The sequence below is a fragment of the Aulostomus chinensis genome, chromosome 2, assembly GCF_037954235.1.
Source record: "Aulostomus chinensis isolate RoL2024-O1b breed Wild chromosome 2, RoL_Achi_v1.0, whole genome shotgun sequence".
Lineage (NCBI taxonomy): Eukaryota > Metazoa > Chordata > Actinopteri > Syngnathiformes > Aulostomidae > Aulostomus > Aulostomus chinensis.
In genome coordinates this window covers 24,167,936-24,193,510 of record NC_141321.1, presented here as the reverse complement: position 1 = coordinate 24,193,510, position 25,575 = coordinate 24,167,936, and the positions used below count along the sequence as shown (strand labels likewise).

At 40.8% G+C, this 25,575-nt stretch overlaps 2 protein-coding genes and 1 long non-coding RNA gene across 8 annotated transcripts; 1 reads left to right on the top strand and 2 right to left on the bottom strand.

Annotated features, from left to right (window-relative positions):
• Positions 1–246: 246 nt before the first annotated feature.
• Positions 247–19,267, bottom strand: cnsta (consortin, connexin sorting protein a). Of its 4 annotated transcripts, XM_086186207.1 has the most exons (15): positions 19,134–19,267; positions 18,141–18,239; positions 16,004–16,086; positions 15,306–15,650; positions 14,038–14,505; positions 13,844–13,950; positions 10,985–11,015; positions 9,906–9,992; positions 9,343–9,424; positions 8,762–8,783; positions 8,435–8,501; positions 6,783–7,360; positions 5,338–5,484; positions 4,059–4,212; positions 247–3,940 (listed from the first exon to the last, which is right to left on the bottom strand). In XM_086186207.1, exons 3-15 carry the CDS (start codon positions 16,014–16,016, stop codon positions 3,735–3,737), a joined length of 2,307 nt encoding a protein of 768 aa, XP_086042333.1. In that variant the 5' UTR covers positions 16,017–16,086; positions 18,141–18,239; positions 19,134–19,267; the 3' UTR covers positions 247–3,734. The 4 variants fall into 4 exon arrangements, with proteins under 4 accessions (XP_086042333.1, XP_086042314.1, XP_086042322.1 ...); XM_086186188.1 differs by having other exon boundaries at positions 13,844–14,505; positions 19,134–19,265; XM_086186196.1 differs by lacking the exon at positions 19,134–19,267 and adding an exon at positions 18,737–18,755 and having other exon boundaries at positions 13,844–14,505.
• Positions 18,638–23,571, top strand: LOC147269520 (uncharacterized). 2 transcript variants are annotated; one of them, XR_015110238.1, is made up of 4 exons: positions 18,638–18,900; positions 21,135–21,280; positions 21,470–21,541; positions 22,970–23,571. It is a non-coding gene; the product is annotated as an uncharacterized LOC147269520 (long non-coding RNA). The 2 variants fall into 2 exon arrangements; XR_015110236.1 differs by having other exon boundaries at positions 21,446–21,541.
• On the bottom strand, positions 20,234–25,547 carry tfb2m (transcription factor B2, mitochondrial). 2 transcript variants are annotated; one of them, XM_086186220.1, is made up of 10 exons: positions 25,392–25,547; positions 24,509–24,803; positions 23,686–23,875; positions 23,316–23,407; positions 22,964–23,117; positions 22,629–22,777; positions 22,300–22,389; positions 21,661–21,720; positions 21,408–21,556; positions 20,235–21,291 (listed from the first exon to the last, which is right to left on the bottom strand). In XM_086186220.1, exons 2-10 carry the CDS (start codon positions 24,794–24,796, stop codon positions 21,102–21,104), a joined length of 1,362 nt encoding a protein of 453 aa, XP_086042346.1. In that variant the 5' UTR covers positions 24,797–24,803; positions 25,392–25,547; the 3' UTR covers positions 20,235–21,101. The 2 variants fall into 2 exon arrangements, with proteins under 2 accessions (XP_086042355.1, XP_086042346.1); XM_086186229.1 differs by lacking the exon at positions 25,392–25,547 and having other exon boundaries at positions 20,234–21,291; positions 24,509–24,799.
• Positions 25,548–25,575: the final 28 nt, after the last annotated feature.

Genomic DNA, 25,575 nt, shown 5'->3' with positions numbered 1-25,575 from the left:
ATGTGGTGTAAAACGTAGCCTACAAAGTCCCTTAAAATGTAAATCTTGTAAGATATAAATAGGTCATTATTAAACTTTAGCACAGTATTACACAGCAGTGCAATTCCTGATGAACAAACTATTTCGATTGGTTTTCCTACTGGCAGGGCGTCCAGGTCCGCAGGTACAGGTTGAGAGGCTCAGCTCGAGTAGGCGTCTCGATCTGTTCACCTCTACTGCAGGAGCAAGAACAATGACTGAAGAAGACAGACGACTTTTTGTTTTGTTTTGGGTTTTTTTGCAAGGACTTTAACAACAGGAGACAGAACAGAGAAGGAGGTGGTTTTCAACAAGGACAAAGAAAAATCTCACCTCCTGATGACAAAATGTCGGAACCAAGTAAAACAAGTCATCAATACATTGCATTCCTATTGTCGGCATGATTATACGATACAAAAAAAAGATTCCATTATTGATTCACATTCACCGCTTGTTTAGAACAAATGAAACATCTTTCGTCTGAAAGTTAAACAAACATGAAACGAAACAATTTACCAAATCAACACCTATAAGACTTTGGGTGTTAAATAAGGAATTTGATGGTTTGTTTTGCCTCCTCGTGGACAACGGCAGTGAAACGGATGAGAAGCCATTCAACATGCAGCAAAATGAAGCGAAGATGACAAACACTAAATAAAAGATGCATCTAATATTTTTTATCTCCTCGTATTCTCTGCATCCTTTCTATCATAAATAAGTCAAATCAGTTTAAATAAAGAGGATTTCTGAGCCGTTTGAACCAGCCAGACGACCAGTGCAAATAAAAATGAGAGAAATCTTAAATGAGAGTGAAGCATCAACAAGTGACAGATAATACTGTTCCTATCTTACACTGGTAAAAATGCATAGGTGAGACTAGAACTTCTCTCTTGAGACATCTTTATGGTTTTTTTTTCTGACCATCAAGTGAGATATGCATTGTTGTTGTTTTTTTCTCTTTTATGGCATCTACTTCTACATTAAACGAAGAGAAGATTTGCAGGACACCAGATGCGGAGATACGTTAAAAGAACTCATGAAGTGAGTGGATGTCTGAATAAGCAAAGACATAGTTAAGCAGTAAAATGACCTGAATAAGATCAAGAGTAAATGCACTGTTGTGACAACACAGAGTTTGTTTCCAGAACAAAGATTAGAACCCACAAGGAAATAAGTTCTCCAAGGTCTTGGAGCATGTAGGCAATAGCTAGCAGATCAGAGACGTTCTATAAAGTGATGAAAGCTGCTGCAGTTGCAAAAAAATATATTGAGACAACAAAACGCATAAATAAAATAGAATAAAGATGATTTAAAACACTGGCTCTCACAATGAGAATGATGCCCAGATTTTCTAAGAGAACACAGACTGAGTTGGACTGATGTTCCCATCAGTGTCGAGGCTCGACTGAGACATAATTATTAGGTGTACTATTCTCATTCACTGGTTCTTACTGATATTACATATGTTGTATATGTACAGATGTTGTATTCAAGTATCTAATCAGTGCAACAAATGCTCACCTACTGAATGTGGATCTATTTTGTTTCTGGTTAAATCAGCTTAGTCTGAGGCCAACAGATCTATGCCTGAAAAAATATTGCAGTATCCGTAGAGAAACGTCGTACCCTTCTAATGTGCAACACGTTCAACATTCTTGTGACGCTAATTTTATATATGTGTGTGTGTGTGTGTATGTATGTATGTATGTATGTATGTATGTATGTGTGTGTGTGTGTGTGTGTGTGTATGTATACAGAGGTGCGCTGTGTTCCTGTACATGTTGCATATGCCTCACAAAGCAGAGCTTCATCCGCTCACCGACACGCATAAACAGACAGCTCAGACTTGGTGGCAGCCATGTCACAAAAATACAAATCTATCATTGGTCATCAAAACAGCACAGACCAGGAGGTTCATGTTGAATGAGTGCAGGGGAGAGAAGTACAGTACAAACAGAGCTCCGCTAACAGAGATGTCAACTGTCCTAAGATCACACTTTGGACCAAACAGTGTATTTTCCCCGTGTGACACATATTCAGTGAACCCTTTCAATCCTTTTCTGACAATACACACACACACACACACACACACACACACACACACACACACACACACACACACACACACTTGTCATTTTATCAAGTACACCTCGATAACGACAATGTAGTATAATCCATCGGAATCCTCCCTTCATGAGGATTATCAATTTTTATAGAATGTGTTTGACAAGTGGTGGTGGTCTCTTTGCAGGATGGAATTTCTGGTGCCGGACTGTGTTACACTGAGAGGTTCTCCTCATATTTGTCAGCCCCATGTACATGAATCAGGCTGAAAAAATACTGCGAACGCCTCTCAGTATAATTTGTTATAACTGGGACCAGAGCTCTCCACGAAACACAACACAATCCAACCAAAACAGAAAAAATAATCCCGTGGAGAGAGGATTGATTGAAGGGCTGCAGGATTACACTAAATTATTTTCTTCATTATCCAAGTGTACCCAGTAAAATGACAGGTGAGAGCATGAATGCCCTGCAGATGACACAAAGTGACATGAAACTCCAAACATTCAATCCAAATTTTAAGACATGATTAAAATATAATGATATCATTCCAAGTAGTAGATCAAAGAACAGTTTGTTCATCTTAAATTCGTGATTTAGAAAAGTCAACAATAAAAACAACACCAGCGGTTGCAATATTTTGTAAAATGCCCTTGGGGCCAATGTCCATGCGTGCAGTGTGCAGGGAGACAGCACATCCCAGCTCTCCTGGTAATAAACTGTACAGTTTTTACAAGTCCAGGGTCTCAGCAGTTATTACTCTGTTGTTACTCTTCCGTGACTCAGTTGTTTCTATCCAGTCACGGCTGATTTCGCAACCAGAGACTTTTGGACCTGGAGTTTCACTGTCTGACAGTAAATGTCTCATGTTCTCTCACTGATCTGCTTTCCCTTTCAAACTCATCCTATAAAGGAACCTCTGAGTGACACAAGATCTGACCTGTGACACTTATGGCATCTTCACACCAACAGTTCATTTTTCTCTCGTCCCAGTCGACAGATGAGTCAACAAGACAGGGTGTGTTTGCCCCTAAGTTTGTACTCTTTACATGTAGAGAAAACCAAAAAGAACCAATATGCCAAACTATAATTTACATGAGAACATTCAGTCTGCTTGTTGGTCAGATTAGTTGGGGTGGAAAGTAAATACAGGAGAAGCTCCTGTGGGGTACATTTTTGTACTAGGTTGTTTTTTGCATATTTTTTTGTCTGCTACACAAGCTGCTACAGTTTGCATGCTCTGCTGCAAACCCAGAATACAAAGCACACTTGACTACAGGCCATTTAGCTCAAACCTGGAAGTAAACAGTTAGCTTGAGATCGGACTCAGATCATCTCTTCTACAGTGTTTCGGTGAGGTTGTGTTGGTCCACACCTGAGTTAAGTGACTGTGTTCATGTGTGATTTCTCAAAGGGGGAAAACAAACCAGAGTGCTTGATCAAGTAGTGCAGGTGTGAATGCATCCTTAGCCACATGAACTCAAACACTCAAAGAGCCTTGAAATGCTGAAGCTGACGCATGCTACCTTTATCTGATAGCAAATAAGGCAGCATAATGGCCTCTTCCTCCAAATACGGCACCTGTCTGGCCCCACTGTGTCCCAGGATGCAGCAGGAACATGTCAGCCAGCATCTCCATAATGCTGCTGCTATCAGCCTGCAGTGAACCAGCGTTGGATCTGAGCTATCACATGTCGAATCTGCCCAATGTAGAAGTCTGCATTTCTGGAGAAGTCCTGACAGACCGAGGATTGGACGTCACCCAGAGCACAGTAAAGGGCAGTGCCTCCCACACTGATCACTACGGTAACCAGACAAAGCAGGAAGAGAAGCAAACAGGAGTCTCCACTGCCAACATCTACAGAGAGACAGAGGGACATTTACACAACAGCTGATTGATACCAAGAAACCAGAATTACTGATTCCAGGTACATGGAGGGATATCTGTGGGCCACATCATGAACTGATATACACACCATACTCATAGCTGTCATCAGGGACTTTGAAACGAACGCGTCTTCTGGCAGCAGGTTTGGAAGGTTGAGGCTCTGAACTTGCAGACCCACTCATGCCATCCTCACACACACTCCTCTTCTTCAATATAGAGACGAGACCAGAGGCAGGGGACATCTGAGATGAGAAGGACAATACACATGTAATAGCATGAAATATCATTTCTACTTGCACCTAACCCAGCTTCGACTCCTGATCTTCCCATTTAGAATTGTAATTTTCAGTCATGCCCACCAGGTGTCAGTACATCCCACATCAGTTGTACTGAACTCTGAAACACCTTAACATTTTTACTATGGTGAAGTACCAGGGGGCTCCACTCTTTTAACTGTTCTGCTCATTAAACATTCCCAATGCATATCATACAATCTGAAATAAATGGCAAACTGTGAAATAACTCTGGCCAAATGACTGCAGATCCAGGCTGACATCTGAATTGAGCGTCTGTAGCAGAGAACTAACGAGGGAAAAAAATTACCTTCTACCTCGAGCTGCTTCTTTCACACAAGGATTCAACAGAAGTGCCATTAAAATGACTGCAGCTATGGTGGCGTAATGCTGCCCCAACGTGTGACTTCATATCGTGTTCCATAACAGAGGAGTGGTTTGAAAATCCATGTCTGGAGGGAGCTGCTCCACTGCTCTAGCAGTCCCTGTTTGCTGTTTTGATCTTCAAACATGAAATCTCAGTCCATTTTCATACAGACACTGAGGCCTGAGAGTAACACAATCTTCTCAGCTGTGTATATCTGTATTTGATAGAATACGACCATGAGTCAAGTTACTATATTACACATTTTTTTCGGTCTGCGTTCTTGGCATGTCTCTGTTTCCCGAAAGTATGTCTTGATGGTCTCTTTTACAAAGATTCAAATATGAAAATAAACCAGGAACCACCACTTAAGCTCAAAACCTTGTAAGGATGACTTAACCCAAAAAACATCCACAAGTCTCAATCCACATGGTGTCCACCCAAACTGAAATAATAAGTCAGAGTTAAAGGATCTGCCCGACAGACGGGGTGATATTTTAAGTCTGCTTCTCTCAGCTGAGGAAGCAATTGTTAAATATTCCTCCATATCTACAAAGCAAATCCATCACAATGATGGCTGGCTAATGAAATTACGGGCTTGAACAAGAGCAGTGTTCTGTCTGGTATAGAGGGCCTAGCTGGGTCGATGGAGACGGACAACAAACCCCACACACCAGCGTTCTTACTGAGAAGCATGTTAGAATACAAACCTCCTCTATAGTGATGAGTTTAGCTAATTTGTCCAGTGTTGCAGCTTCTCTGAAGATGTCAATATGCTCTTCGTCATATTCCTCCTCCTCTTCCTCATTGTTTTCCATCTCGTCAAGTCCCTGCTGCTCCTGGAGCAGGCAGCTCTCCTGCAGGGATAATGGAGTTATAACTTGCATATACAGTGATGGACGCTCTCCCCTGTCTTCTACACAACTGCTGCTACATAAAAGTGATTCTAGTCATGCATTTGCTGTTAACCCAAACACCCAGTGAAACTGTTTGACAGAAAAACTGCATCGAGGAAAAAAGTTCTCAGATGATGATGCATTACGTCCAAATTTAGAACGAACATATATTGACAATTACATTTATTTGACGTGAGTCACCTAGTAAAGCTAATTTCAGTGAAGCTAATTTCAATACATACTTATTCTTAATACTTCGTTACAGCATTTCAATACAGTACAACATTTTCTTTTCGTGCAAAGTGTCTCATACAATTTTTGTCACTGATTTTTTTTGTGTGTGTGTGTTACGGCAACATCAGCATTGATTGCCAGGTAATGATTTTCTGTTTTTCTATTTCTATTCCTATATCTAATGGATAAAATCATATCTGGTTGCAGAGCAACAGTTTATAGATTGGTGCAACTCCAATATCATGAACATGGATAAGTGGCCAACTGTGACACAATTATCATAGTCCATGTGATGCTGCTCATACATGAACATGTTTCACGCAGTCAGAACACTATCCACAAGTGGAAAATCTCCTCTTCTTCATTCACAAATCTGTTTGTGTAAGCCCAGAGCTGAGACGATTGAAAGAGAGTCTGTGGATGTTGTGGCCTGTGGAGTTTTTTTTTGTCCCCAGTGGCCACCGATCAATCAAAACTTGGACAACTAAGACTGCTTTGCTTGACAAACGTGTAGTCTAGTATGAGGAGGCTGCCTTTAACACAAGATACCATTGAATAGTCTTATTTACTTCTAATAAAGCACATATAACAAACTGACCGCATAGGTTTTAATTCAAATCTGAATCTGAAGACATTTGTCAAAGTTGAGAAAGAAGTCCTGGAACTGACAAAACAAGTTGAAACTTGCAGAAGGCGACTTTAAAATACTGCATATAATTTTTTAACAAATGCTTTGCTGTGTTGGGGGCAGCATGGCTCAGAGGAAGAGTGGCAGTCTAGCAACCGAAGGGTCACTGGTTTGATCCTCACTTGCACCGGTGACCATGTCGAAGTGTCCTTGAGCAAGATACTGAGGCCCTGATTGCACTGCGACGTACTGGTGACCCATCTAGGGTGAACCCCACCTCTCACCCAAAGTCAGCTGGGATAGGCTTCCGCAACACTTAACAGATAAATGGTATAGAAAATGGATGTTTTGATTTTTTTTATTTTTAAATATGAAAGTAAATTAATGCAATGAGTACCTCAGTCTCTTGGTGAAGCTGGAGTTCCTCATGTTGCCTCTTCTCAACAGGGGCTTCCTGGTGCAGCTGTTCTACCTCTACATTTGTCCCACTGACCAGAGTCTCGACTGGGAGTACGTCCTGGTGAGGAGGTGAGTCTCTTTTCCTCTGTTTCTCTCCCTCATCTTCTGCCTCAACCTCCATCTCCAGGGCCTTTGCTGCCTCCTCCCAGTTCCACCCTTCTTCCTTATCCACCTCCTTTTCTTCTGATGGGTCTAAATCTCCTCCCTGCTGCTCTGCGGGCTTGGACTGATCCATTTCTCCAGCTGTAGAGCAGTGTAGTTCATTTCCTCTGACTGAGATGGTGTATCCCAGCCCCTCATCCGCCACTCCTCCTGTTCTATCGACGCCCTCTTTCTTGGTCAGCTCGGTTCCATGGGAACGGGCCCTCCCTTTTAATTTGTTGTCAGGGTCTTTCCTTTCCTTTTTAAACTTCTCAGGGGAATTGAGCCTATCTGCCAGATTAATGGAGGGTGTGACCGGAAGGTTGCTCTGGTAACAGGAGAAGTCCTCAGCTCTCCCACCATCAACCTGATGGCCTGAATGAAAAACAAAAACATAGTGAATGAGCAAAGTGGAGTTTGTGGGAATGTAAGGAATTAAAAGATTGTGCATGGTAGAAAGATAGGAGAGCCGGAGAGAGAGAGCGAAAGAAAGAGCATGAGCGAGAGTACAGAGAGAGAGAGGGAGCAGAGGGTGAGGATAAGAAAGGCTAGAGTAAAACATCTTCCCTGTGACAAGATTTGTTCTCTTTCCACCGTTCTTCATTTGTAAAGTTGCTCCCTCAAGTCTACAGTCTTATATCGCCACCCTGTCTTCCATGTTGTGACCACTCACACCATTAAGTGAATCCAATAAATGTGTTGTTTAATCCCTGCTTGTGTACAACTTAAGTGAAAACTCAGTTGCCCCCTGGGGAACTTATGTCTATTCAGTTAACTATTGTTAAATAAAAACAGGAGGGGGGGGGGGGGGAGCAATTTCTTTGTTTTGTCTCTCTGCTGAAAATGTATCGAACCGTTACTTCAAAACCAATGTTCATAGGGTGATTTTTGGGTTCCATTACATCACTTGTCAATTATAGAAAATGTGTTAATGCATCAGTGGTTTCCAAACTACAGGCAGAAAGTGCTGCTCACAAACACACTCAAAAGGCCAACAGATCACTGCTTCTTCAGTCTGAGCAGCCTGCTGGTAAAAGGGAAACATTTGTAGAGTAGGCCGCACACAGAACATAACGTTTGAGTAGTTGAAGGCAGTATGTGAGCAGGTGCTCCCCAACACAGGCAAAGTAGTTTTAGGTGTGTTACAGTCGTAGTGGGTAATGTAGCCTCAAGCTGGATAAGGAGTGAGCAGAGAGATCTGACAGGATCGTTTGCCAGGATGGAGCTCTACTAGAGGAACCTATTCCTTATTAATAGCAGTACAGCTCTATACTTTGTATTTACTGGACATACCACTTACCTAACGGATATTTATCATACAGTATGTTCTGATGCTCTATTTGTGCTGTTCCTTTGCTGGTGTAACACCTGAAATGTCTTTGAACTAAAGGATTATCTTATCTTTTCTTTGTACTCACACAAATACACGCACTTTGTTCCCTCACTCACCTAAAGGACGTGAAGGAAGAGCACCACCTCCAGCAAACGTGGACCTCAAAAAGCCCAGAGATGCACACTGTAAACATAAATTTTAAAAACACTTTTATACTGTATACACAACCAAATTTTATTATTTTGCACATCATTAAAAACTTAGTTCAATGGTGCATGCAAACATATGTTAACGAGAGTTAAAGATTGAAAACGTGTAAAAGGACAACACAACATCACCAGTGAGACCTTTGAAATGCAAGACACATTCACACATCTTCTCCCTTATTTCATATGCATGTACACTCTCTTTCTCGCACACACAGAAAATGGTGAGTGTCTTACCACAGCATCTGTGGCCCTTGGTCTATGAAAATGAGAGAGAAAACAAGACAAAGTGAGATGGTGAGGGTTGAAGTCGGCTCTTGGTTTTAGTAAATGAAGACGTGAACGATGGGTGACCCTTCTCTACTCCGCGACTCTAATATTAGCCTCAACACATTTCCCTGGCTATTACGCGTGTGTGTGTGTGTGTGTGTGTGTGTGTGTGTGTGTGTGTGTGTGTTAGAGACACAGAGAGAGTGAGAGAGAGTTTAGCAAAGTGAAACCTTAGCAGTGCAATGGCTCAAATGACTGCAAGTGCAGTGGCAGCAGCCATATGTTCAAACCATCAGGCTGTACTATCAGTCTCACTCTCACTCCCTCTCTCTCACTCACACACACACACACACACGTATCTGATGTGATGTGATGGGTGTGCTTCAAGCAACTGTACAACTGTTCTACTGAGGAGTCACATTATGTGAGGGACGCATCACTCCAGTTAATCAGTAAAGGACACGTGTATATACTTTACATTTCAAGAAGTAAGTAAGGTTTTTATTTTAACGTTTATAAGAGGTCACCTACAAAGAGTACAGACTGACCGAGTGTGTGTCTGGCAGATATCTCTCAGAGCATCAAGATGCTGGGTTTCCAGGTTGGAGGAGGTTCTTCTACATCGAGTCTCTGATGGAGGAAGGCACACAGAAAAAGACAGACGTAAGTAAAGTAAAAAATGTGGTTGAAATTGTGAGGAAAACCGAAAAACGTCCATTGGTTTAGTTTATATCAAAGAAAATTGTACAAATCCTATGAAAAGGCAAAACAAACTATGAATTATCCTCTAAATACTTGAGCTTCTCTACACTGTCTGGGGCAGGTATATTTGTTCCTACAGATGAAATGCTGCAGATCTTGACCAACGAGTCACAAATCTGTAGTTCAGTTGAATAAATAGAAGTTCTTTTCATATGTAGTGGGTTCATTAGCATTTACTTAAACAGAATATGTCATGTACAGTATTGCCTCCAGATTAATAGCGGCGCTTCTGCACAGTCAGGTCCTGAGTCCAAATCAATATTCAAGTACAACTCTGAGAACAAGGGCAATCACACGGGTCTTTGTTGTGGGTGAATGTGTGTGTCTGGAGCATGTGTGTTCTTGTTACCCCACTGTTCCTGGAGTGCATTCAGGTTGTCCAAAACCCTCTGGTGATAGAGTTGCTCTAGTTGGATGCACCACAAAGCCAGCTGGTCTGAACACCACAAGTTAGGGAACACAAACATACAATAACACATTCATATACATGTGAAAACTATATCAACTGTAAAAGCCTTGGGGGGTTTTAGTAACAAAAAACCCATAGTCACAGAGATACATGGAGGAAGAAACTAAATTGAAATAAATGTGAGGTCAAAATGAGAATGAAGAAGAGAGGAGGAAGTATGACGGGGGGGGGGGGTGGAGAAGAGGGAGGATGTTCACCAAAATCTGGTCTCTCATGTTTATGGATATGAGCAACTAAACACAATCCTTCTTTGACATGGCTCAATGCTTTCTCTTTCTCTCTCTCTCTCCCCTACGAACCCTGAATACATGCTCTACATAGCTAAGCTAGCTTCCCTCTGTCCTCCAGCTAAAAATTCCAATTCTCACTTTCATGGCTGTATTCTTTTCCTTCCATGCATCCCCACTGATCACTTGCTTCACCCAAACCCACTTTTATTTATTAATGAAGTAATAAACTGATGCATCTTCTGTTTTGAAACTGTGACAATTTTACTTCACATTTTCAGTGAAAATTCTTCTTTCGTCTCTCTTATTTCCACAGCTGCTTATCCTGGTTAGCAGTTACATAAGTAATCAGTTACATGCTGTAAATCAAGAACTCCAGAGAGGAAGTGAAACTATGGAGACCCAATCTAAACAAGGAGGTTACCATTAGTCTATTGTATTGTTACTGTTACCTTAAAGCCAAAGAAATTAACATTTCCTCATAGAAACCTTATCAATTTCCTCTTTACGCTCTCAATAAGTCTGTTTCCATGCACCTCCGCTCTTGTTGTTTGGAACATTTCTACTCTAAGTGACATTAAATCCTCTAAACAGTTAAAATGAATGTAATGTAACGAAGGCAAATAGGAGATACATGTATAAGACCCACAGGAAAAAAAAACTAAAATGCAGCTCCTCAGAAAGCGAAACCCCACCCCCAAAACATGTATGGTGATAAAGTGATAAGGATACAATCTTCATGAAGGACAAAGGCCTCAGCAATCTGCAGAGAGATTAGAACATTTAATGAATAGTGTTTTTTTTATTATCATCCTCCATAAATTTTGGCTTAAAACCAGACAGGACTATTCCTCTGTATAGAGCTTCAGAGAAATTTTAAAAAGAACACACAGAAGGTTAACCAATACAGGTCAGAGACATTTAGCCATTTATAATCGTTAACCACGACAGAAAAACAACATGAACAGTTACTGACTGAACCGAGGCCCTTAGATTTAGAAACTGAAAAGGAGAGTGAGAAGCAACGAAGAACCAGATACCGTGATAGACACTCTACCTCTCTTCAGCAAGTGTCACTTCATGCTGCACAGCTGATCACAGAACAAGACTAATCCAGTGGTGTGTGTGTGTGTGTGTGAGTGGGTGAGAGAGAGGGAGTGAGTGAGTGAGTGAGCGAGAGAGAGAGAGAGAGAGTGAAAAAGGAAAGGAGGGCAACAAAAGGCTCTTGCATGTCTATTTAAAGGTGTAGTATGTAGGATTAAGAAAGAACTATTGATAGTTTTGTTCATCACTTTCATCAGTAAAAATGTTTTCACTACTGTACAATCGCCTAATTCTATTAATCATTGTTTCTCCTGAGATAGGAGCAGGTCCTCTTTCACAGAGCTCGCAATGTTTTTATGCTGAAGTTGCAGCTTGAATTTTGTTTGCGTCAATCATCTCCATTTGTCAAAGCACAATCAAGCAGAATTTAATCTGGATGGGTTGAAGCAGAAAACAAGGACAAAGAGAAAATGAGGGCCGAGGGACAAGCGTTTTAAGAGTAATGCTGACGTTGCCTGGACTGGACTATCTAATCTGAAAAGTTGCATGACTTTTCCTTCTAACTCAAAATATCAACACAACAGATATAAAAAAAAAAAAATCAGAATAAAGGCAGTCCTTTCATTTCAAAACTTATGCAACTGTTTCTGTTTTTGGCAGATTTATTCGCTGTGAACCATCCCAGGCCAAGAGGGTTATGTTTTTAACCCGTGTACAGTACTTAGGTGGTCTGTCTGTCTGCCAGGAGGATTATGTAAAAAAAATAAATAAATAATAATAATAACAAAATATGGAGGAGCAGTCAATCATGGGTCAGCAAAGACCAACTAAAGTTTTGAAGTAGATCCATTTCATCAAGTGAAAAGCTGCATATTCTTTACATTGGCATCAACTGGTCTGCCTCCTCCAAGCTCACTGTCCAGTTTGTGTATCACGCTATTTGTGCAGTGCTGCCCCCCTCTGTCTCTTTCTGTCCAGTGTAGTCCTCAATTTTTTTTTTTATGACCTAGGAACCATTGAACTCTTTGGTCCAGTTCTCTGCATTGACTCACACCATTTATACGTCTGTTGGTTGTATTGGCTCTGTCACAGGTCATGACCAAGAGTTCCAGAAATGAACCTTTATGATTGCTGCCAAATCTGACCAAGTTAATAAGATATTCTACTCAATTTTACACAACTTTGCATTATATACAATTAAACTACACTACATACAACTGCACAGGGTCAAATGGTGCTGACATGTTCAAGTCCTAAATCAAAAGGAATTAAGCGGACAAATTTATAATTCCAAGGGGTCATTGTTCCCATGTTGTTTTTGTTCTTGTTTGATTCAAGGCAGAGCTGTTTTCTTCAACTTGGTTATATCTACTTGTAAGTAAGTCTTAAGTTTCCACACCACACCCTATTTTTTTTGGTAAATTTATTTTCAAATGCTCTTATGTGATGCTAGAATCTCTCTCATACTTTTTCTCCCACACTTCCATACATGCACAGGTACATTTGCCTGGAAGCGAGCATAGTTCAGGTGCACTTCTGAAACGCATCTCAATATACACATAAAATCAAATTGGCAGAAGTATTTACACACCCCAACACACATGCCGTGTCATGCAAGTCTGCGTGTGAAAGAATCAAGCAGAGTACACCAAGTGTGTGTTATAAGATCACGCATGGCTTCAGTGTGTAGTTGTGTGCATGCCATCGTTTGTGTTTGCGCGCGGAGACACTGAAGACGCCCATGCCTTAAGGTAAAATGTGTGTGGATAACAGTGATTTAGCAAGAAGCTGGAGTTCAAAAGTTTTACAAGATGGAAAGTGAGGAGAATTTAAGGCCTTCAAAAACAAAAGCATCTATTAGCGAGCGGGAACTTCAAATTTATGCAAATGCTCAGCTTGCACAGGGGGGTGAGGCTGAAAGCAGTAATTATATGTATTTCAATTCTTCCTTAAAAGATTATTTCTTGATGCAAAAAGGTTAATATGTGAACATTTAAAACCCAGCCATTAAAATAATGATTAACGAGTTGTGTGTGGCCATCATGTGAGTGTGTCACTCTGCTTCCTGCAAAAAGTGCAGCATAAAGTGAAACATGGCATTATTTGGGTCATAGCCAAGAGTCAGGGAAAGCCCACAGATACCACAACGTCCTCCTGTAAAGACGTTTTAAATATGCACAGAGCCAAAGATTTAATACATCCTCCTTGGCAGAGCCCCATGCCGACAGACATGCCAATGTGTTCAAAGACTTCAACAGTGACAATCAAGAAAATATGATGGATAACATGTGATTCATGCCCTCAAATATGTAAAAGGAGAGTCTCATTTGTAAGACTGAAGTGGCAATTAAGAGGCACTGAGAACAGTTGACACTGTGCATTAAGCTTTCACAAGTATGAAATTCAATACCACCAGACATAAATGATCAATGACTATCTAATCTATACTGGTAATGGTTTGAACTAGAAAATCTACAGACCTCTACCAGGGTTATAACTAACTGATTAAACTGTCATCAAAAAACTTGAAAAAGACAGGCGGGTTACCTGATGAAGGTATTGTGGAAAGTGAGTGTCATCTCCTTTTTGTGCCAACTGCTCCAGTGAAGCCAGCAGAGCAGGACTCGGTATAGGCCCTGAAGTGCAGGTGGAGACTGAAAAACAAGTGGGCACTGAGGTGGAAGTCATGTGCTCCCGGTTTGAGGTTAAAGGTTCTGTAGTGGAAGTGGAATCTGTTGTACCAGTACTTGTAGGCCCTGTGGTGAAGGTCAAGGGTGGTGTTGTTGCACTCATGGAAGTGTTGAGCTTTGTGGTCGAAGACGTTACTGTAACTGTCTCTGCAGCTGAGGTGATAAGTCCTGAACTACAACTAACCTGATGTTCTGTACAGGGGTAATTATCATTATTTGCTTTTCTGGCTGTAGCGTCTTTGATTCCTGCAGGTACAAGCGCACCAGGCAGCCTCGTGTCTGAGGCGGAAGTTACTGTGGTACTGGTGAAGGCAGGTCCTGGTGCATAGGTAGTGGACTCCATGGTGGAAGCGGCTGACCCAGGATTCAAGGTATGAACTTCCACTTCAGCAACACTCTGGCAAAGTTCTAGTGGGCTGATGGGATATGTAGTTTCAGGATTAATTACTGGAATGACAGATGATGTAAGCTCTGGACTAGTCCCAGGACTGAACGGACATGGAGTCTCCAAAAGACTGCCTGAAAAGGTAAAAACAGATACCCACAAAGGGAGAAAAAGTTTCGTTAAACTCAAACTGGGTACAAAGTATTGAAACAATGCCTCACTTTCACCGATAAATGAAATATCTACCAGTCAGAAAACATACCTAAATCAACTTCTTCAAAGCAATTATTAAGAATAAATTCCTTGACTTAAAGAAAAAAAATTCTTGTAGAAACTACAGAGAACTGCACACACGTAGGGAGGCCATCTTTCATTCCAGATCAATGGCTCCCTGGTTAAACAACCACTATATCTGTGTATCTTTACACTTCAAAAGTGCCACCAATCAACCTGAATTCTTTTATGACATTAAAAAATACATTATTGATCACCATGACAAATTAAAACACAAATACATAGAACATACTGATGCTTCCTTTTATGCTGCAAGCTGCAGCTGTGTTGTTCACTAATTATCTAAAAATTAAAATAAAACTGAAGGACAACACAGTCACATTTTGGATTTAAAGCCAATAAAAGTAAGCTGAGACAAAAAACATTCAAATTTTTAAACTCTCGGTAGTAACACATATACTATATGTTAATACAGCTGAATCCCCAATAAAGCTGTTCTCATTCACATGTGTTTCTGTTGTACCAACAACAACCAGCAAGATGAGTAAGAAGAAGAAAGTGACACGCAGTCCACGAACGCTGCATATTTACGGAGCTCTCCAAGGCTAAAATTCTAATTTTAAAGACTGCAAAGTCATCTACTTCCCCGAAATAACCAGAAAAATTAATTACTACTTGATGCAAAAAGCATGTCCCATACCGGTGTCAGAATAGGAGGAATCCGTCATGGGGGTGTCCGGAGACTGGCAGTTAATTAGAGAACTTGACTCCTCTGATTCTTCCTCCTCTTCCTTCATCACCTCATCGATGTCGTCTTCCTCATTGTCTGCTCTGCATGTGCCTTTGTGTCCTTCCTTCTCGTTCTTCACGTTGTTGTTGAGAGACTCATTTTGTAAAGAAGACTGTCCGTCAGTCTGTGTGAGTGTTTTTTCCTCATTGAGATTTCGAGTTTGCGGAAGAACTTCAGGGTTTGGAAGGTTGTCACACAGGTCAACTCCAGCAACCTCAGCTTGTGACATTATTCTGCCCTCATTCTGCAATTGACCTGGGGATAAAAAGTCAAATAAAAGAAAAAGATCACTGAAAATAAACACAGATGCAACAAACAGTCCACTGTTGCATGGGTATCATAACCACTGAATCACATCTACATTGCAGTTATAACTCCAAGGATCAGTCAATTGAAAGGATTAAAGGATTAATCTGACATTATTTGAAAATCGAAAGATTTGATGTTTCCAGAGTGTTCAAGGATACTACACCTTTTCTGGTGTGTTGTAAACTGGACTTGATAGACTGATCATGAAAATAAATGTATGAAATTTGATATATTTAATAATACCAAGTAGCTGCCCCCCTAATGTGCAGTATATTGTGCATTTGCCTCTTTGTACTCACCACCATGATCCATCGGGCTCCACCCTCTCAAAACTTGACCTTTCAGCCTGAAAGCAGCCTATTAGACAAGCCCCTCCTCAAGCCTGCAGACATAAGGAAGATGAGATGGATGATGGCAGATATGAGAAACAGCCAGAATAAGAAATGCCAATGTTGTCCAACTTCAGTAAGAGAACTCGGTGACAGCTAGAAAAGGAGAAACATTAAACAATTTCCGTATCATTCTTATGAGCAGATTTGAGAGTCAGAAAGAATGTGATACCCCAACATAAGGAAACTTCACTCAGCTATGCCAGTGAGAGTAAGGAAGGGAGAGACACAAAACAAGTTCAGCATCATTCCTGGGTTGCCAAACAAACCCAAGGCAATAAAGAGATTAAAATTCCCTTCAGAACACAACAGGAGTACGACACCTTGTGCAAAGGTGGGCCAAACAAATGAGTGTAGGCATGTACACATGGATTAGGCATGAAGAGAATCTCATTCCATCATTCACATAATCACAACCGCTAAACCATAAATCAATAACCAAACAATTAATTAGCCAACAGAAAACAAAGCACACAAAAAACATACTTCTTTGCTTTGTATGATTCTGTACACAGTATGAGTCAACTGTGCATTTAAAAAGAGCATTCTGAAAGAGCAATGCAATCTAAAAAAACAACACTAAACAAACATGTAACAGTAGCAAATGCATGTGGAACCGAGACATAATTTCACTTGAATTCTACAACAAAACACGTTTGTATGTCAATCAGAATACACAGAATAAGACACATTGGAACAAACTACAACCTGCGTAAATGACAAGTGAAACAAGTCACGAACATTCCAAACCCACTGCAGTCCAAGACAACAGTATCACACGAGATCTTTGATTTCCATCAACACCTCTCTGACAGTTCAAACAACAAATCACACAATAAGCCTCATAAACACATCACAAAGCATTTCACAAATGAGACACCTGTCAAAACCTGCAAGCACGTACTGGCAAACCTTTAGCATTGCACACTTGTACTGCCTGCAGACTCCTGACAAAAACATCTCAGGAATATCTAATATACCAGGCAGGTGGCATTCAAGTCTGTAAGGCAACAATGAGGAGAGAAAACGAATTCCAGCGTTTGACGAAGAGACTGCTATTCTTGGCTTTAGAATACTTTTCATACATCGTGATATTTGAAGCTCATACAATGATAAAATCCAAAGCTACTACAAACACGCACTTCTATGCAAAGGAAAGCTTATCTCAGAGGAATAGGGCTGACCTGGTTTCCTGCAGCTTTTTGCTAATTGTTCCTCCTGTAACCCTGTATAGCTCTAAGGGGTCCCAAACCTCTCGAACGAAAACACCCATGGAACAATTGTGGTTCACTGGGTCCTAAGAGTTGGGCGTTACGAAGGTAACAACGGTACCAATGAGCCCACTGGAGAAGATTCAGCAAAACTAACTCCACAGCAGGTGCTTTATTCTTTTGATTCCCGTTTCCAAAGTAAAATTGTTGAACACAAAATGGTACACTGTTATATGATAATACAATAGTATGATCATGTAAGTACACCTTAAAAAGTGTGATAAACCTTTAATTCTTTAAGAATATTAAGTCAGATTTAGAATTTGAATGAGAAACATATAATAACTAAAAAACTGATCTCACAAAATGTGGCTGACATTCTTATGTAAACAAACGTGCATGTACACAATAAGCAAAATAGCTAGGTCAGCAAAATTATTGCGTTCATGTCTCTTTATTTTACATACAGCTACGTAAATGAAGCATACTGTCAGAGAAGACTTTGGCCATATCGCCCTCCTCTATGTATTCACCCAAAGCCCTCATGGATATTAGCCAATAAAGTATTTTCAGACATAGATCTGGCGTAACCATCTTGCCTTACAATTGCAAAAGTGTTCTGTATCTTTAAGAAAACCATCCAGGTAAGTGCAGTATCCCAATTGGAACACAGTTTCCTGATCTTCATATGTGGCTTTGAGGTGCAGCTAGGAGCTCTGAAACACCCACTGGGAGGTAAACCAGTCCCACGCCATAATACACAGCTGTGACATGAAGTCTGATGCAACATCAAGCACCACATTACACACAGAGGACCATTATTGTGTATGCCAAACCTTTTTCTTATGCTTTGCAGATGGTGTTAAATCAACAGTCCTATACTCTTCTATCCCACAGAGCCATCTTTGTGTCTGTGCCCTACTTCACAGGGGGGCCTGAATAATGAAAGCGAGAAGAGAGGAGAGGAATTCAGCCAAAAGGACAAACACAAAGGTGCAGGAACCCTGTCCTGTTAGGGACCAGCGGTACTTTAGATTTCAGACAGGCAACAGAGAATGGAAATGAACTGATTCATGCAGGCAGAAATTAAGATACAGCTCATTTCTATTATTTAGAGTCACTCAGTATTAACAGCTGTGGCAAAATGATTAAAACGGAACCCCTGAAACCAGATGTCAAAAAGCTTGCAGTCAAAGCATCCACGTGATTTTTGACAGTTTAACTTCAGAGTTTTAACTTGTGCTAAGCCTGTGTACCCCCCGGAAACATGATACATCAAAACCACTGTTCATATAGTTGAATATTCCATCTAAGCAGACGAGTGACAGGCAGTGACACACGACCCCGTGACAGCAGACAGTGGCTGTCATCTCCTCTGTGTTCTCTCCTCTGATGACATAGAATCACATTACCAGGTTTTATACAAGCTAACCTTAACGATTGCTAACTGTACAGGCGGCTACTTCCCAAGAGACTTCGGTGGACTCAAGCAAGCGCGGTGATGTTTTAACGATTCGCGGCTTTTGCTTCAGGAACCACAACCGCTCAGGAATGTGCGTCGAGCCAGCAAAACAACCGCTTGGATTCGTATTTTAGGTGTGTCTGAAATTAGCAACAGAATTCCTAACGCTACCTACGTTACGTTTGTTTATGCGGCTGATTGCTAGCGTTAGCTTGCCGATTACAGTTAACACATCTGGCTACGACACAGAACCTTTAAATTACAGACCTGCACATTCATTTGGCTGACAAAAAAACGTAGTAAGTTGAGTTGATTTAGCTGAGTGTACCTTCAGCACTAAGCGACATAACAACACTGCGGTACTTACAGCTGACAAGGTTGGCTAAAAGGTGAAACCTTGAGAATCAGACACCTTGCTGGATGTTGTTACCAACAGACAGCCGGGGCGGGGGCGATGCTTCTTGACGTCATCAGGACTGTAGCTGGTGGTGTCGCCACCTGCTGTCTCGACGATGTCAGTACACGTACACATGCAGGTCTCATTTTGGTTTCTAGGATAATTAATATATTCAGATATTTCAAATTAATTTACATGTTTCGCGTGTACGAGTAGCTAAGAGCCTTTCGTGACCAATGAGCAAAGTATTTGTAAATGCAAAACCTTAACCCGGGATCGACAATTATATTTTAACATTTTCACCATAAGTGCCCAAGGAAGAGGGATGATTGATTTAGCCTGACCAAAACACTTAAAACACCTTAAAATTTGATCTCTGAAGGTGCAATGCTGTTTAGAAGTGTTCTTCCAAGCTACATGTTAAAATTCTGATTTCATAATTGTTTTGACTGTATAGAAATATATGTAATCACGCTGGTGTCATGCTTACTGTTGTTTTTATACAATTGTTTTACGTGAGATCAACTGGTAATTGTGACCATAACCCCTTAAGACGTTAAGAGATTCTTTTTTTTTTGGGGGGGGGGGGGTCCTGTGAGAAGTGGGTTCATTTCCTCAAAGACTTGTATACAATCTTTTTCCTTCTTGGTAACCAGTGGAGTCAGCCCCTTCTTGCCAATCCAAAGAATAAAGATTAACAGGCAATAACAAAATGGCTGCCCTATTGACACACAATCTATGCCCATTATTTTTTTGTCTGACACTCAGTCAACATATTCAGTATAAGCTCACGCATTTACTATGAATACACCCAAAAACACAAGCCATAAAAGCGCATTCTTGACAGAGTGTCAACGAAGTTACTCTGCACAAGTCCTGGTACTGCATTCAAGGTGTTGGTAAATTGGTGGACAATGTTGCATGGGCCAAATGAGCATCCTTTACATTTTAGGCCAGTTGCATAATTTAAAAAAACAAAACAAAAAACACTTTTCAGCATTGTTTAGTAAAGTGAGCAAGATTGAGCAAAAAAAAAAAACCCTACCAGACTATGGTAATGAACATGCAGCAAGGGAGAATCCAATTAATTAGAGCAGAGCCAAACATTTTATTTTTCAAGGCATATTACATGCACTTTGGCACTCTGAGGGATTAGATTTCAATTCTGACTTCATGTTTTTATTTCAAATGTTTTTTTCCGATCGAGGTTGAATACAATCTTGTTGTTCCTCCATTTTCATGACATAGTTATCACAAACATTATTTACAATTTCCATCACTCCCTACAGAATTGTGCATTACATCAGGATATAAAAAAAAATATATACATTTCAGTTATTCTGCTGTATCAATTTCATTAACGTGTTTCTTGAGGTCTAATCTAACCTCACCTGGATGTGACAGCATCTCCAGACACTACATAATTCCCCCCAAAAAACACAAAGAAGTGGCCAGGCATTGAGTAGGGAGGAGCTGGGGAGACATGAGGGGTACATTTGTGTGCAGTTGCCTTTGCTGATCACAACACGGGCTTTTCCCCTCCAGAGTCCAATTAGTAGACATTAGAAATTCAAGCCGTTGTCACTCTTGAGTTGTAATCTTGGCAAGAAGCCTAAAATGTTTGCCTCTGTCAGCATTTTCCTCACGGGCTGAATAAAAAACCACAATAGTTTTATAGGTTTTGAAAGAAATAACACCATAAATAAAAGTATTGATGTGTTTCATTCCAGTAGTCATGCCATTTTGCTTAGAGCTCAAAATACTTGTTTTAATGTGCACAATCTCGTTCATATTTTTTCATTGACATCTCCATCTTCCTCTCAACTTGGATGCATCTACTGTAACCCCATTATTTAAAATCATTGCCATTTTATATCAGAGGTGTTTGCTCAAGTGCATTAAAATATACATGTAACCGGTACATGTGGGACATACATTTCAAGCCCATCCTTTTGTCTCTGTGTTCTCCAGCCTCTCGACATACAACCAGCTGTGTTTGAAGTCCGGGCTCTTGTCCAACTGCTGGAACAGTCGAAGATAGTCGCCTGGATGCAATTGACCTGTCAGGATGTCCTCTGACATGCCCAACTCTGACAACAACTTACTTCCACTATCAGGTGACCAGCCACTTGAAAAAAGAAACACAAATGAGGAGGAGCAAGAATCGTTAGTTAGCATCAGTTCATGCACCATATGTAATGAGGGCTGCCACATCGCCTGTACAGACTCAGACTCTTTGCTTACTTGAGTTTTTCAATGATCTTGCCCTTTGTCCTTATCAGACACTGTTTGACAATCATCAACAGTGTGGCGGCGTTGGAGGGGGTGAGGCCTGAAGAGAACAGATCAGCTCGTGGGCGCAGACGCACGAGACAAAGGTGATCATTGGGAAGCTGAGGGGGAAATTGAAGAGAAAGGTTAATGGGGTTATATTATGTTCCACTGTATTAAAATGCACGCTGCCAGTCAGGTTTCCAATACGATGATTCCTCTTTACCCTTCCTTTTGAAGCAGGTATTCTTCCCTTTGAATATAGCGCCAAGGACTCCCAGGGAACCTGCACATGAAAAGACAAGTTTCCTATTTTTAAAAAGAATGAGTGAACACATTTGAATTCTGATTTGGTTTCAATGTGCAAAAATTCAAGCAAACTAAATGAAAAACATAATTTGCAGAGGTGCATGTGTGAATGATCAGAGCCAGGAATTAGTCAACAGAAGCTGGTAACAAATTCAGCACAGCACAATGTAAACTGCTCAATTCAGACGTTTAGCAAATCAGATTTCATCAGAAGTCTGAATCATTCGTCTCCTTGCCGTGTTATTTGTCATTTTGTTTACATATGGGTAATTCTAAATGCCAACAACCCATAATCCTCTGTTTTTGTTTGCGTCTTAAAATAAGGTAGATAAGGGTTGAGTTGTGCTCTCCCTGCATTTGAACCACACCAGGATTCACTTACAAACAGGCCAAAAGCACTCGGTGGAGGTGGTGCAGGGCCGGTTGTTCTGGCCTGCACCAGAGTAAGATCACTGCTTTCACACATGCCCAAATGAACCGTACCAGAGTTAAATTAAAAATAAATAAATGCTGGGTTACGGAGCCCCTTAGTATTTCTTATGCTGTCACTTTGTACCTTGTGCAGTAGTTCAATATCACAGGACATCTGCCAGAGGACAGCGAGGGGTTTGTACATTTTCATTTGACCTGGACGAGCTTTCAAACTCTGGAGAAGAAATAATTGTTGTTTTTTTACAAACAAAAACACATAGCATCACTATCCATTTATTTCAGCGACCAGATATTACTTTCATTCATTGCCATCTTCAGCACTGACCATCACTAACTTATTATTATGATTAGCTGATCAGACATGAAGCTGTCTGGATAGCTCTGAGCCGCCCCAATGAAAGTATAGGGTATCAGAATGGCAGTAAATCAGTGTCTCTCCAAGCAGTCATTTACCTGATACAGCCTCTCGCTGATGAAGAGGTTGAGCTCAATTCTTCCATATCTGAATACATGGCACCGCTCAAATAAAGCATAAACCAGCTTCAGCAGAAAGCTACGCTCATTATGGAGAGGAGCGATGCCAACCACCTTTACTGGAATATCTAGAGAGACATAAAACACACTTTACGCTGTACACAGCAGTGTTCAGTCAGACCAGGCGTAAAACCAGCATGTCAACCTTTCCAACACACAATGAAGTTGCATTTCTCTTCAAGGTTACTCATTCTAAAAATGTTGATCTTAATTCTTGATTCATGATTAATACCATATGTGTGTTTGTTCCTCACCATCAGTCCAGTTAGCTTCCGATATTCCCAGGTCAGTGAAGAGTTTTTCAGTCAACATGGTTGGGGGTTTGAAGGTGCCAAAGCCAAGAGGATCCAGTTGAAAGAAGTTACAGTGAACCACTTCCAGCTGACCGTCGAGATGACCCTCCAGCTTCTACAACATTAAAACATGTTCATCCAACTGACACATTAAAAAAAAAAAAAGAACTAACATCCACATTTCTTTACATTTGTTAATAATCATTTAATATGGGAAGTATGAATGATTCCATCTTGATGTAGGTCAGGAAAGATTGATGAGTGGAATAGGGATACAGAAGAGTTGTTTGACTCTTAGAAATGTTCGTGTTACCTGTAGATCCTTTAAAAATGACTTTTCACCCTGAAGGGCCACAAGTCTCTGAGCTCCAGCATTAAGCAGTGTCTTAGTCAACACCCCAGGACCTATGAGAGACAAACGGACTGCAAATGTATCTTTTCCTTCTGTGACAGAAGTATGATGTACAACTTACGGAACACATGTAGAACAACAGTTTTGAGTCAGACTATGCCGTTTAAGATAAAAGGTGTCGATATATTTATATTTGTATGTTGTCATTGTTTTATGTCAGGCGTTGCTTGAAAACAAGCTCAAGCTACTTCCTAGTTAAAAAAGGCTAAACAAATAAATACAACAGATGTGAAAAATTCAAGCAATGTTTGTTTCCATCTCAAGCACATACCTGGGTTACATTCAAATATAATGGTCTTGGTGTCCTGTGGATCAGGTGCAAGGTGCTGTGTTACCACCTTGGCTAATTCTGGATCTACTATATAGTGTCTGTTTTTTGGACAGGCCTTAGCTAAGCGTACATTCTCCTCTACCTCCCCAAGGTCCAGGTAGTCATATAAGCACCGAGGATGATGTTGACCCTTGAGAAAGATAAAAGGCACATGATAGGTAAAAAAGAAAAAGTGCTACATGTGTTAAAATGCAGTAAGCAGTATATTCATGCTAAATATAGTGCATAAAAAATTTCTTATACTGTCCATTTGTACCAGTGCATGCATTTTATTCCGTTGGTGCTCTGGAGCAGAAGATAAAAGAGTACATCAAGCAAGGGTAGCGTGGCTGAGAAGAACATGCCACAAAATGGTGTGAATGTAGGTTAAAAACACACCCAGGTGAGACAAAACATTTGCACCTTATGTTAAGTCTGAGCAAATTTAGGTGAAATGTATCTTAACAATCAATGAGAAAACAAGACATGATATAAGATCAAGAATAGTCGATGATAGTATAAACATGGGAAATGTTGGAGTGTTTACATCCTCCTAGTAGCTTGCAGGGCCCCACTGTTCCCCAAGGACAGAGGCTGGAGTAGCAGAAATATGTTCAGGCTGACTTACTTGCTTGACACTTTCAAACCACACACACAGAACAAGTAAAGATAATGTCTACATACAGTAATCAACCGTACTAAAAAAGTCACTGTGGGTGGTAATGCACCTGAAAGCTATTTGTCCACTGCTATTGAACAACAAAAGGAGAAGGCGACTGCCTACCTGCACAGCCAAAGCAGACAGATTCCGGTGTGAAATTGCTGATGAGGGGGTTGTCTTCTCTGGGCCGGGTTGCTGGGAGCCTGCACCATATGTTGACCGATCTGGACCAGAAGATAGAGAGTCTAGGCTGTAGGCCCTTCTATGAAGCACGGGTGCCCAAGGAGGACTGAGACCAGAGGGCCCCACAGGAACCAACACTGCCTTCCGCAAACAGGATCTATTTCTGACAGTCTGACAGCAAGTGGAGCGCAATACCATCTCCAGTAGTCTACCAATCTGTGTGGACATGGTGGACCTACGGATGTACAGCAAGGGATGAGGGAAAGGGGAGACTAACAGCCAAAATTCAACACAATGAACAACAAAAATATTACATTCCTCATTTAAATCACCAGCTGTGAACTGTTCCACCACTCATAATATTTGCTTGCTAAAGTGAAGAACTGCTTTAAAAATATTTACCTAATCATACATTTAAAAACAATACAGAATAAAAATAAAAACATGTTTGTATAGGTTACTGCGCTCATTTTAAGTGATGTACAACCAATATTCAAATCTGTTTAATGCGTACACATTGGGGATTCTTATCTGTTCTGCTAAATTAGCACGTGGGGATGAAAACTACTCTGACATTTTCTAGCTTAGCCCGACCGGCTAAATCCAAGACTTTACCACTTCACTCTACATTCGTAAGTACTTGGTTGCCAGCTGAACAGAAATCAAGTGGCATAACGAGATAACGGGATAACGTTTTACAAGATGACGGATGGCGCAACGTGAGGATACTTGCAATATTAGCCGACTGGCTTAACTAGCTGCGCAACTAAAACTATGACAGCTAAAATGCAGGTTGTGTCGTTTCTTCGACGTGCGCACATACCTTATTGTGGGTGTCCTGTATATTCAGCGGTAATTGCATCAACAACTTCAGCTGATTTTAGGCTGTGTGTTTGCTGGTATGATCATGACATTATGTCCTCAAAATCGTGACCCCACGCTTGCCTAACTCTCCCGTGGTGGTGCCGCAGACGCGTATTGATGTCGTCACGAAAAACCGACAACAG